Below are 14004 nucleotides of genomic sequence, written 5' to 3' on the forward strand. Positions count from 1 at the left end.
TTACTCGGATCATGAAAACCAATTGAAAGATTTAATCAAAAACAATAATAAGTCTTTTCTTACCTCTGCTACTCTGACTAGTAAAGGCTCCAACCAACCCACGTTCACTTCGCAGTGGCTGTCCAGAAATACGAGAACTTCCGCTTCCGCTAATTCGGCTCCTCTAATTCGAGATCTGATCAACCCTACATAAGAATGAAACGGACGGTACATAATTGAAGATTACTGTAGCCTCACTTTTTTTTTTTTAATCGTTACGAGAAGGTAGGTAAGCCATTGCAAATACCGTAATATTGAAATAACAGAGAAAAATATGACTGCTAAACTTTCTGGAACTATCGACGGCACACACCACAATTTCCTGTTTTCCGGACAGTTGCTCTACCAATTGAACTAGTAGCTCTTCTTCTTTTGACATTTTGTTTTTCCAACTCATGCGGGGAGCTCCTCCGTGGCTAAGCGGTTAGCCTAGGCGCCTTTGGCGTGGACGACCCTGGTTCGATTCCCAGCGGGAGCTCATGTGGTTCAGATTCCACGTTAATGAGTAGGTCCACGTCTCATATAGCCTCACTGCTGAATGGGACGTTAAACTCAACTCCAACTCATACGGATTGGATATCTGTTGGGGACTTGTAGAAGTAATCAGGGATGTAATGGGGCGTATACGGGAGTATACGGCGTATACCTACCTAAAATTTCTATAGTCCAGCGTATACTCACCTTAAATTTACCAAAGAATGAGCGTATATTGGGGTGCGTATACGCCAAATAGTCTTGTGTATACGCTATACTTTTGAAAACGATCAAGCGTATATCTACCATTAATTCTACCATTACATCACTGGAAGTAATCGAATAGCAGTCGAATCAGCAGTTGAAGATTCCACCATTACTAGTACCATTGGAATAAGTACTAATAATATAATCATATAACAATAATATTAATATTACATCAACTTGCTGTACAGAACCAGTTGTTAAATGATTTGGATATCGTTGCGTGTTAAAGAGCAATATTAAATTAAAATAAATTAAATTGAAGCAGGGTAGAAAGAGGCAATCAAATAGAAGCTTTTATGGAAATCAGATGAATTAACTTCCTTATTCAAGAGCAATATATGTTATATGACAATTTTCAATTAGTTGAAAAAGTACTTATAAAATATATTTGAACAATGTTTTCTCTTTTAAAAATCTTACTATGTTGAATATCAAAAATCGATTCTTGTATATTCTCAATAAAAACAATATGTTTCGTACCTTACCTTCCCTAACTTGATTCCTCACCAGACGCACTTTAGGTAGAGCAGTCAACAGAGTACCATCCTCTTCTGAAATACAAGAAATAAGTATATTAGAATCTTATCTTCCTATTGCTTTTAACAATACCCAGAAGTTTCTTCAGCTTTTTTTTTTTTTCATATTTGAAATTTTTACAGCGTATCAGAGATGAAGTGGGACATTGGGTCGTGGATCAAGACTTGTGAGTGGGTCAGTGGGTTGTGGGTCAACATGACGTGATCCACTATGACCTACTATGACCCACCGACCCACTCTGGTCAGTGCATTGTAAACAGCATCTTCTGAACACTGTGAATTTGCCTACGTTTTATTTTTAAGGATTCCATTTTTCCTCCTTTTTCATTTATTTCTTCCTTATTTAAAAGCAATGAGTTTCCTCGTTTACTTACCTGAGACGAGTATATCTAAGTGATAAAAGAACTTCAGGCACTTTTGGATATTAATATTTGTAATTGAAATAATAGCGATAGGACTTACTACTTGGCTTTCGAGACACAGTCGAACTTTACAGGTTTTATTTTTCGTTGGTCTACTTGACCTTGATTTGAAACTTTCAAATTTCATCCTATTTTCCACTGAAAAGTATCTGTAATTTAACATTGTAATAATTATACATGATAACTAAATTGAAATTCATCGTAATATGGGCCATGACAAACACTTTACCATTTTATATCGCAAAGATCAGATCCACCGTTATTGTAACAGAGCGATGCTTGAACAATTGACTGTAAAAATTCAGATTAGTGATAATTTCACAGCATTGTCTTATCACGAGTGTAAACTCTTTAGTCAGTGGAGAAGAGGGCATGGATCATGGGTCAGAGTTGATGACTATGAGTTTTGGTGGGTGATGAGTCAGAATGGGTCATGGCACGGTGGCTGGTGGGTCAGTGAGCATAGGCCTAGTTTTCATTGACCCACGCCATCTCTGCAGTTATGCAGACTGTCTTCGCACTGAAGTTACTTCGAACTGTATTATTCCTGAAACATAACTTCAGTGCGGAAATCATTCATAAAATATACTGGCATAACTGCATTGAAGTAACGTTCGATGAACTTTCCAGAAAGCAATGGCGAAATTTACAAATTAAAAATAATGAAATTAAAAACACATTTCGTTTTCCATAACATTTAAATTAGTCAAGACATTTTTCTAGTAATACTAGATGTATAGTGTCGAGATAATGTTAAATCTGAAATACAAACGTGCATGTTCGAATATTTAAACATATTAATTTTAAATATATATCGTCCTCCAGGGAATAGAGTGAGATTATGAATTCTATAATTTAGATTCAAAATTTCGGCAATTAGAACTTTGAAATTCAGTAAGTCTGAAAATTTTAGATTTGAAACTGAAACGACTTTATTCATCAGATGAGATTATCTATACGGTATTCGACAAGCAAACTATAATTCAAATTAAAACAAAGAAATAAGGTAAGAAATTGCATGTTTGAAAGTTCGAAATAGATCGTTAGAAAATGTACGTACATCACGCTACTACTAATACACGTAAAAAAAATCACACCAATGGACAACATGTTTTCTAACGACTACACGTTTTACTTAGTACATTAAGTTCTTTGACTAAGTTAGAAATTAATAATTTTATGGGAAAGCATTAACCACTGCATCTCTAAAAGCATTAAAAAAATGCAAATTGTTTTCTCACCATTATCACTAAAATCATCCACCATTATAATTTCTTCTAGGATCTCGAAAGGAGTTCGGTTCAAGACACTGCAAGAAATGAAACGAAATATATAAGTTAATGCATAATATAAAGTAACACTTAGACCTGTTAGAATACTACTATTAATAATAATAATATAATAAGATTAAAGGTTAATTCACATATTGTGTGCCGTGACCATGCTATTCTTCTGGCATGCTCCGATGCCACGGCCGTGATCATTTACATACATGCCGTGCCGCTATTGCTTTCTACAAATTTCCCTTGGTTCTGCTCAACTTCGTATCGCTTCCTGTGCTCCGAAGAAAGTCGAAGGATCGCGGTCGACGTGCCACAACCGTCGCCGTTCTCTTCACGATAGTCTGTAGGGGCACGACACGTCATGTGTGAATAAAAAAAAGACAACCCAATGAATTTTCAATATTAAGAGTCTTCATCCCGGCGAAATTAAAATACCGCTAATTTTACAGTAATTATGTGATATCTTCAAATAGATAAAAGATAATTGAAATATGGAACAAGAGCGCCCTAGACAATATTATTTTGCGTGAGGTACCGTTATCACAAGTCACCTAGTGGCTTTCCGTTTTCAACTGTTTAGAAACGCGAAAATAAATGCCGATTTTCAAAATGGCTCGAAATCGAAAGCAGATAAGTGAGTCGTGATAACGTTTTCTCATGTAAAATAATATTGTCTAGGGTGCTCTTGTTCCACATTTCGATTATCTTTTATCTATTTGAAGATATCACATAATTACTGTAAAATTAGCGGTATTTTAATTTCACCGGGATGAAGACTCTTAAAGTCTGAAAATAAACTTTGTGGACCACGGCACAGACGGAGCACGACATGGGCACGGCAAAAGCATGGCACGTCATGTGTGAGTTTATAAAGGCAATCCAATGAATTGTCAATGTTAAAATCTGAAAAGAAACTTTGTGGACCATGGCACGGACGGGGCACGACATGGGCACGGCAAAAGCATGGCACGTCATGTGTGAGTTTAAAAAGGCAATCCAATGAATTGTCAATGTTAAAGTCTGAAAAGAAACTTTGTGGACCACGGCATGGACGGGGCACGACATGGACACGGCACGTCATGTCTGATTTTAAAAAGACAACTCATTGAATTCAAGTCATGTGAGAGTTTAAAAAGAGAACCCAATGAATTTTCAATGTCAAAGTCTGAAAATAAACTTTGTGAATCATGACACGGTATAGGAACGGCACACTATATGTGAATTAACCTTAAGGATAATCATACAGTAATAATGCTAATAGTAAATTTCTTAATAAATTAAATTGGCGAGGATACAAAAAGGCGTAAACATGTAAGTCACACCTTTTAAATACTTTTACAAATATTGCTAGTATTATAAATTATGTGAATTGACAGTTTAATAATGTTTTGCTAATTGTATTTCTAATTATTGTAATTGTATTAATAAATATTGTTTTGGGTTAAAAATTAACTGTAACGTTATTTTGGTAGAATCCTCTTCATTATTATTTTATTATATAGTGTCATAAATATATCATGATATTTCTCATTATTTTGTTTTCATCTTATTCGTTGTAAATATATTTTTTTAAAAATATATTAAACTATAACTTAAAAATGTATTAATAACAATATTATATTTATATATACTGTCATAATTGATTTAAAATTCTTGTGACAGGAAATATCATCATCATCATCATCATAGGTATTCTGCCATTATTGGCAGGTCACTTGCCGCAACTGAGAAGCTTCCATGCTCCACGGTCTTCCGCTAACCTCTTTCTCTTCACATACGATTTTTCTGTTTTGATATTGTCCATTAATTCTAGTCTCCTTTGTCCTCTCCCTCTCTTTCCTGCCACCATACCCTCTAGCATGTACCTCATGATACGGTTCCTTCTTAGCCAATATCCCAACCAGTTTTTCTTCCTCTTCTTAATAATATCTAAAATTATTTTCCTCCCTACCATTTCTAACACCCTCTCATTCGTTTTTAGCTCGACCCGCTAATTCTCTCCATTCTTCTCCATATCCACATTTCGCGTTTCTAGTCATTTTCCATAATGTTTGCGTAATGTCCTTGTTTCTGACCCATACAGCACAATACTTCGCATGAAGCATTTTATGAGTCTTTTTCTAAACTCTTTATTCAAAATACTACAAAATAGCATTTTCTTTCTCCTAAAGGTTTCCTTCGCCATTCACATCCTTGCTACAGGAAATATAAGATACCGTAACAATGACAACAACACAATTGAGCAATCCCTTGTTTTTATTTGAGTCATTCTTTGTATGTATATATACAGGGTGAACCATTTATCTTGTATGTCCTTGTTATCTTTAAACTAATGAACAGAAACGGTCAAATGTTGTATCATGCAAATATCGGCAGGGAAACATTGTTTCAGTGACGCCAATCTGGAATATTACAAAATCCCATATTGCCAATTTACCTCTGATTTTCCCACGTTATACTAATTACAAATATGATATAATATGAGAAATGAAATATCCATTTGTTTATTTATTTTGTTTTCTTTTTCATTTCTCAAATACCCCACTATCAAATTCTGTTCCTTGTCCCTTGATTTTGAGCACTTCATAAGCCACTTCGCACTACCACTACGCACTTTCGCCGACAGCAAAGAAAGGACTTCGAATTTGACGATGAACGTTGATTCAATCTCATTGATGACTCATTATGTCTACTTTCCGTCCGTAGAGAATTTTGTTGATGTGGATTTTTATATACGTATGTTGCATATATGAAAAATCACATATACGTGTAAAAAATCACACAAAATGGGATTTTTCGCACAGGTTGGCATCATTGCATTGTTTGACACCCTGTGACAGTGTTGCGAAAACAATTATAGACCCTATATATACATACATACATATATATAAAGTAACACTACGTCAGGCTATTCCATGTTTCAAATCTAAAAATACACTATTACAATGGCAAACTTAGCATGCAATGCTGCAAACTAAGGACGCTACAGCAGTGGTCTAAGTGAGACGGTATGCGGTGGTATGCCATACCGTCTCTGGTTTTTCAATGATTAAAACATACCGTCACTGGAAAGTAGATGCTAAGTACCTTTGACAAATCCATATTTTTACACAGTAATTGACGGATCGATTCGCACGTAAAAGGTTTTATTTCTTATGTAGAAATAATTTCTAAGTTGACAACACCGACATTTTCTTACCTTTTTTCCTACCTTTTGTTTTTTTAAAATGAGGTGTCTGCAAAGAAGTTCACCTAGTTTATATTTTGATGTACCATATTTAATTGTTTCTTTGTTGTGTGTGTGTGTGTGTGTGTGTGTGTGTGTGTGTGTATCTTTTTGCCTTAATACATACAAATGCCGTATTTTGAGTATGCGCGGGTTTACGGATCGACTGCTGTGGGAGCGGACCTTCCGGGTGTTTGGAATACCCCACGGTCGAATGAGGGACCGGGAGTTTTCCCGCAGGAAATTGTTATCCTCATTCGATTTTTGAGCATTTTCATGTATAATTCTCTATAGTACAACATAAGGGGATATTTCTTTTCAGAAAATTGGAGGGGATCAAAGTCTCTCCATGCCCCCAACCCCGTTACTACAGAAATGCTCTCCAATGCTTTTCAGTCATTATGTAAAAAGAAATCCATATTTTTAGGCAGCATACCCTCATTGCATTTCGACATTAGGTAGCAGGTATGTCGAATCAAAATTGTAATAAAATATACCGCCTCTGATTTTTTTCCCACTTCGAACACTGCGCTACAGTATCACAAACATCTGAGAACAGCCAACTTTTGGAGGATTCTGGAACAGTAATAACGCAAGTGAGACGAAGAGGGTAAGCACGTTCAAAGTATCTTAATGTCAAAAACTACGGTCATAAATTTCCCTTTTTACTAATTTTCCCTACGAAACGAACACTGCCAGAGATGTACGGTTGGCTATTATGTACAGATTCTTCTTCCAATTTGCACTAGAATCGTCTGTTCCATTCAACTTAAAAAGCAGACTTCCTAACATATTTGGCCTTACGCAGAGTCGTTCTGAGGCGTGATTAGTGCCATACTAAAGAGTTCGTCTAACATATGTTTCCTGCAGTAGTCAAAAGTTTAGTATGATGCTAATCATACGTCAAAACGACTCTGTATAAGGCGGATTGTTTTTATTGTCATTTACGAACTAGCATAACCACTTTGTTCATTAAAATATTTGACAGCAAGGAAGCCAAATTTACAGGTGCTAGTGTAATGGATTTTCAAGTATAAATTTACTTCAAACGACAAATTCGTTTTTGATTTGTTTTTTAACAAATATTTTTACATCTTTTTTCACAATAATGAACAAGGCCACCTTGCAGTGTAGCCATACACAATGACTTCATTAACTATGTGAAAATATTTTAGTTCTGTTCTTTTCGAAGTGACATAATAAATTGGGCATGATGTCACACATCCTGCATGGGATCGTACTTAAAGATGAAAAATATTTGACTCAAAACTGGACCTAGCAGCGTAAATTATGTAAACAGCTACCAGTCACATTCAGAATTTCCTATACCTGCTTCAGTAAATGAGGCAATTTAGTCAGTGTTGGATAGTTTTCTACAAAATACTGGATGATTATGGAAAGAGAAAGGTAATAAAATTGTGGAGGTGCCCAGAATAATAAAAACATTCTTGTGACTACCCAAAAAAGGTGAAGGAAAGAAAGAAAAAAAACATACCATAAATTACAATTTTATTAAGATTCCAAAAATGTGGATGGATTTAACCGTACAAGTCCTTAACTTCACATGTCAACACACGCATTCAAAGTGCATGTGAATTGCGTACAAAACGAGTTTCATAGGCTAACATTTTTACCGTGTTGTCTTCATCTGCCATAAATTAGTTTCTGTGGTAGAGAGAAGTTTCGATAAGCTAACAAAAGCTAAAACAAAAGACATTTCTCTTATTAACTACAGTGTTATTTATAATTGTACTAATAGTATGTACGATGTGCATTAAAGAAGATGATACATTTGACAAGTTTCAGAAAACAAAACACTGGATACTATCACCATTTTGCCATCTGTAATTTGATCCAGCAGCTAACTTACTAACAGGGGCGGCCCTGGGCAATTTGCCGCCCCGTGCAATGGCTTCATTTGTCGCCCCTACCTTTCTCCAGAAAGAACAAATCTTTTAAAAGCCACGATTTTAAGTATCCTACACATCATGAACAACAAAGGGGAGAGAAAGTGCACTCGCACTAAAAAGGCCTCAATACTACAATTACAATTTTATTTATTTATTTATTTATTTATTTTGACTTATTTTACATGTCGAGGTTAAGGCTATATGAAGCCTTATCTAACACCTAAACATGATACAAAATTGAAAAATCAAAGAATATAGTTAACAATAGCAAAAGAAAAAAGTTAGAAAATAAAAAAAAAAACATACAAGAAACAGACGGTCATTTGAACACACACACACACGGACGCACACATAACACACACAAATATAATATAGTGCTACACGAAAGTACATACATGTTACAATATGTAATAAATGTTGAATTTTAGAACTTTATAACAAACTTCTCTATTGGAACTTTGGGAGGGGGGTCATTCAAATATGTTTTTGTTGCAAAAGGCATATATGAGGATTTTAAAACAAATTGAATTCAAATTGTGACAAATATTGCATTTTCATAAATACAATGCGGTTATCCATATGAGCTTTGGGGGGGGGGGGGGTCCTTGCCCACCAGGATCGACGCCCTTGCATATGATAGAGCCAGCCCTCTTTTCCTTTCAAGTGCAGATATATCCGTATAAACGAGCGAGTTTCGTTTCACAGTGTAAAACTACGGCAAACTCCCAAATTATCCGAACTCAATGTTGAAACCAGTGTTCGCAGGTTTTCTTAAGAAAATTTCTCTCGACTGACAAAATTTTCTCTTCTCTTAACAAATATTCCCTACTTTGTTGAATGCCCAATTCGTATGACGGAAGCCATGTGATAAGATTAATTTAACTATATTGAAGGAAGTACCAATCACGTTTGTTTTATATGTTTGTTTTTTGTTTCTAATTTATTTTACATTTTCCTTCATTTTTTTAAAAGTACACTTAACTCACAATGGGTGCTACTTATGCTACTTTGAACACACACACAAACTCAGGGCCGGATTTAGCATTTTGGCGCCCCTACGCCCAATAATTTTTTCCGCCCCTTAGTCTGGTTAAAGTTACTTTCCTAAAAACCTTTATTTAAAAAAATATATCAGGCCTATATGTTAAATGCTTAAACACCACTCTACGATGCAATTTTATCATTGCAAGTTTTTTGAGGAATTTACTTGGTTCTGGGTTTAACAAAATACCGTTAATGTATTAACAAAAGATTGGTGAATAACTTTGGTTTTGTTCAATTTAGCCATTTGGGCAAATAAATAAATAAATAAATAAAAATAATAATAATTGTTGGTAAAGTTAAACTATTTTTCAACATTATGCATCAACTTCGTTACAACATTGATCTCAAACACGGGATAACTGGTTGTTTTTTTACTTATTTACTTATTTCTTTACTACAATTATTTGTTACAATGAACTTCAAAATCAGAATGCTTTATTAGCCTGATTTTTTAAAATCAATTAAAAAAATGTTAAGTTATGGCTATTTATTTTTATTTCTAGATATTTTTTTTTATTTTTTCCCTCGGCCGTGCGCCCCCTGGGAGCTTGCGGCCATAGGCCCGGGCCTACTGGGCCTATTGGGAAATCCGGCCCTGCACAAACTATTGCTATTGTATTGATCCATTTCTGCGAAGAACAAAGAAAAAATTAAGCATTTATATTGGTCAACCAGTTAATGCGAGAATTTCACTGGATGTTCACGTTTTATCGCAAAATTCGCTTTTGCCTTTTTGCTAAATTTACCTATGAAATTTGTCTAGATTAGCGAAATTTTCCTCAAACTATGAACATTGACTGAAACTAGTAGTAAACGTATATTTTCCAGCTGTAATACAGAAATGGGGTCATAGATGGTGCTTATTCTTGTGACGCTGAAGGCATATCGAAAAGCCATAACGTTCTTGCTATATGAAGGTTAATATTCAAAGCAGAAACGGTGGTAGATTTCTACAACTTCCGATTCTATTAGAGCGGGCTTTCTCAACATATGGCTCGGGGATGCGAAGAAAAGTAACAGTAATTAACTCCCCTTTAATTTTCAATATTTTCTTCTATTTTCAAATCATGAATAAGTTGTGTTCTTCTTTTTCCTGCTCCTCGCTTTCCTTCCATCTTATCCTCTATGGTGGTATGAAGAAGGCAATTTCTTCGCAAGATGTGTCCAATCCAATTGGCCTTTCTATGAAGAATCCTCGATAAAAATGTTCTCTTCTCTCCTTCTCGTTTTAAGACATCTTCGTTTGTTTCTCTCTGTCCATTTTAACTCGCTCACTTTCCTCCGACACCACATTTCGAAGCTTTCTAAGTATTTCTTCCCTAACTTCCGTAATTTCCAAGTTTCTAAAGCATACGGTCCAATAGTCCATATATGTAGCACTCGACCAGCTTATTTTTTAGTCCAATATTAAGCCTGTTAGTTATAGGAGTGATCTTTCCTTGTTGAATGCTTCTTTGGTTATGGAAATTCTTGACCTGACCTCATTGGTCCAGTGAGCATCTCTCGTCAAAATACTTCCCAGATATTTGAAATAATCGACGTCTTCAAGTTCTCTTTATTCTACTCTGATCCACCGAGTTCGATTCTCGGTGCGAGAGCCTTAAATTTTGAACTGCTTATGATCGTTCGTATTCCACCTTAAAACTGTAGGTTTACGTCTCGTATAGTCTCTGCTGAAAAGATACTTAAAAAAAAAAAAAAAATCCAATTAAACAACCTTAGCTTTTGTCTACTACACACAGAACTTACAAAAATAAGGGTCTATTGAAAGCAAATTAAATAAAGAGTTCATACTTTAGTTCTATCGAATTTCAGTTCAGTAGAGAGATTCATCCTGCAGTTGGAAACTCTTCTGTATATATAGTTAAATGCTGCCTTTTAGGAACTGTGCGAAACTTCACACTTTCTTTTCTTTTCTTCTTCTTCTTCTTCTTTCTCACAAAAAACCGCCACTGATGTCACAGAGGTGGCAGCTACTTCCTCATCCATCCTCCAGCTGTACGGACAAGCATAGAGTTACATACAGAGTGCATATAAGTATATGCATATACATATCTCTTGTTGCGCGCAGAGTACACTATCAGCTGTAAGACGTTCTTAAGCTAGATCAATGTCCCCGGGAAGTGTAGCGTTTATTTGTAATCCTCTTTTTCTTCAATTCCTTCTGAAAGACTTGAATGTGCAACATATCAACGTCACCGAACACTGAAAGGAATTGCTATGTGAGCTCCAGCAGAGAAGTTGTTTATCTTCAGGTACAAAATCATCTACTAGTATTTGTTATTGATTCACACTACGGTTAGATAAGCGTCAATGTGTAGCCCGCTACAATGACTTGTTATGCCTTTAACAGTAAGACACTGAAATAATTCGAATTTATAAGCTGATGTGACGTTATGCTGATATTTATTTATAACAATTTGCCTGAAGTAAATCACATCTAGTCAATGTCTGCAACGTTTGATATCCTGTTATGGTATTTAAGTGTTCTTAACTTTAGGTTCTAGCTCAGCAAAGCGTATTGATCTGTAGGGCTGTGAGATATTTTGATATACAGATCAATTTCTTCGATATTTCGATCAAATTTCAATATTTTATTGATGTCGATTTCTTTTGGGGAGCATAGCTACACCTAGCCACCCCTACCTACGGGCCTGGGCCAGAAGGGCCCTTCTCTTTCCCACGGGCTTGGGCCTAACCCCAAAATTTACCATTTTGCCTTCAAATGTGCCATTCTGTCCCCAAATTTACCGTTCTCCTCCCTATGTATCTTTCTCCCCAAATTTAGCATTCTCCCCAAAATTTACTATTCTTCCCTCAAATTTACCATTCTGCCCCCAAATTTACTTTCCCTTCCCAGATTTACATTCTCTCAAATTTACCATTTCCCTTAAATTTTATGATTCTCTGAATTTTATCTTTCTCCTCCCAAATCTATCGTTCTCCCCCAAAATTTAGGTTTCTTCCCCGCCCCTCAAATTTACACTTCTTCACCAGATTTATCTTTCTCTCCAAATTTTCCTTTCTCCCCTAAATTTACCAATTTTTCTCTAAATTTACCTTCCTCCTCCCAAAGTTCTTCCCCCAAATTTACGTTTCTTACACAGATTTACCATTCTGCCCTAAATTTACCTTTTTCCTCCCAAATTTATCATTCTCACCCCAAATTTATGGCTCTTCTCCATTTCACAATTCTCCAGTTTGATTGTACCATTTTCAATGAAAAATTATGAACCCCTAAATATTCTCATGGGCTCAACTTGCGCACTAAAACCGGCCTGAGTGCTCCTGGTCCGGACAGAAGTAACAGGTGGAGCAAATGAGATGAAATTACATGGACAGAGAATGAAATAAAAGAAATGTTGCGGTGTACGACTACGAACTCCATATACGAATTGAAGAGAAAACGATATCTTAAAACCCACCGACTAAGCCATCTATGTTCTTCTTTGTCTCCTGTCTTCAGTATCTTGTATCAACTCCAGACTTGATATCTGCTCTTGTCTCTCTTTGTGTGATTTTCTGAAAATGGAAGCAACAAATTTGATGACGTCATAGAGAATCTATTAGGAAATTACTGTTTTACAAACCGTTTAGGTTCTATATTAGTGTTGTCTATGAAACGAAACGAGAAAATCTTATTTCGAGTCTCGTAATTTTTTTGAGTCAAATTCTCGTGTCGTCTCAATTCTCGGTAAGCTTTTCTACTCTCATCTCGATTCTTGATAAGCTTTTCTCGTCTCATATCGATTCTCGGTAAGCTTTTCTCGTCTCATCTATATTCTCGGTAAGCTTTTGTCATCTTATCTCAACTCTCGGTCAGCTTTACTCGTCTCCTCTCAATTCTCGCTAAGCTTATCTCGTCTCATCTCGATTCTCGGTAAGCTTTTGTCATCTTATCTCAACTCTCGGTCAGCTTTACTCGTCTCCTCTCAATTCTCGGTAAGATATTCTCGTCTCATCTCGATTCTCGGTAAGATTTTCTCGTCTCATCTCGATTCTCGGGAAGGTTTTCTCGTCTCATCTCGATTCTTGGTCAGCTTTTCTCGTCTCATCTCGATTCTCGGTAAGCTATGATTGTCTCGTTTAAATTCTTGGTAAGATTTTCTCGTCTCATCTCGATTCTCGGTAATCTTTTCTCGTCTCGTCTAGATTCTCGATCAGCTCTTCTCGTCTCATCTAGATTCTCGGTAAGCTTTTCTCGTCTCATCTAGATTCTCTGTAAGCTTGTCTAGTCTCGTATCGTTTTATAAATTTGTATTCCAAATGTATGCTCTTATTTTCTTCTTAATTTCATCTAGAGATTATGGTCTACGAAGAGTGTAATATAGCAACATTTAAACCATGTTTAATATTAAAATATATTGTGTATATTTTAAACATTGATAACTCCTCTTCATTGTGTTAGACAATCATTTTATCAATTTATAGTTTTTCTTTTCTTATGAATGATATAACACGAAAACAGTGTTTCGTATCTAAGACTTGGATGAATTACTGTTAAGCACGAGATTCGAGAAATGTATCGTTCTATTTCGATTTTTGTCTCATCTTTCTCGTCTTGTATCGAATTTGAAAATGATCTTCCCATCTTGACTCCCGTTTCGTGGGAACTCTGTTCTACATGTGAACTAATAAATTTTCCATCTTGTATAGGCAGGTGCGAATGTGTGTTTTCCTTCTTTTTACTTGTTTCGTTACCTTTTCTTTTTTCCACTTACTTTCACATTATTTTCCCATGCTTTCTTTCCTTTCTTTGTTTCTTTTCTTTTTCACATTATTTCTCCATGCTTTATTTCCTC

The 14004-nt window shown here is 35.6% G+C and overlaps 1 protein-coding gene across 3 annotated transcripts in view; it reads right to left on the reverse strand.

Moving 5' to 3' along the window:
• Positions 1 to 14004, reverse strand: part of LOC145685768 (polypeptide N-acetylgalactosaminyltransferase 16-like) — a 257039-nt gene that overhangs the window by 63293 nt on the left and 179742 nt on the right. For all 3 annotated transcript variants that reach the window (XR_014131483.1, XM_081758290.1, XM_081758289.1), the window contains exons 4-6: positions 2981 to 3048; positions 1266 to 1331; positions 64 to 185 (exon numbers count right to left, since the gene is read on the reverse strand). Coding sequence is in view for 2 of the 3 variants with exons in the window: in XM_081758290.1 (XP_081614416.1) it covers positions 64 to 185; positions 1266 to 1331; positions 2981 to 3048 (256 nt within the window). In the remaining variant the exon portion in view is untranslated. The remainder of the gene's footprint in view (positions 1 to 63; positions 186 to 1265; positions 1332 to 2980; positions 3049 to 14004) is intronic.

Source organism: Thermobia domestica, chromosome 5, assembly GCF_964235325.1.
Source record: "Thermobia domestica chromosome 5, izTheDome1.hap1.1, whole genome shotgun sequence".
NCBI classification, from domain to species: domain Eukaryota; kingdom Metazoa; phylum Arthropoda; class Insecta; order Zygentoma; family Lepismatidae; genus Thermobia; species Thermobia domestica.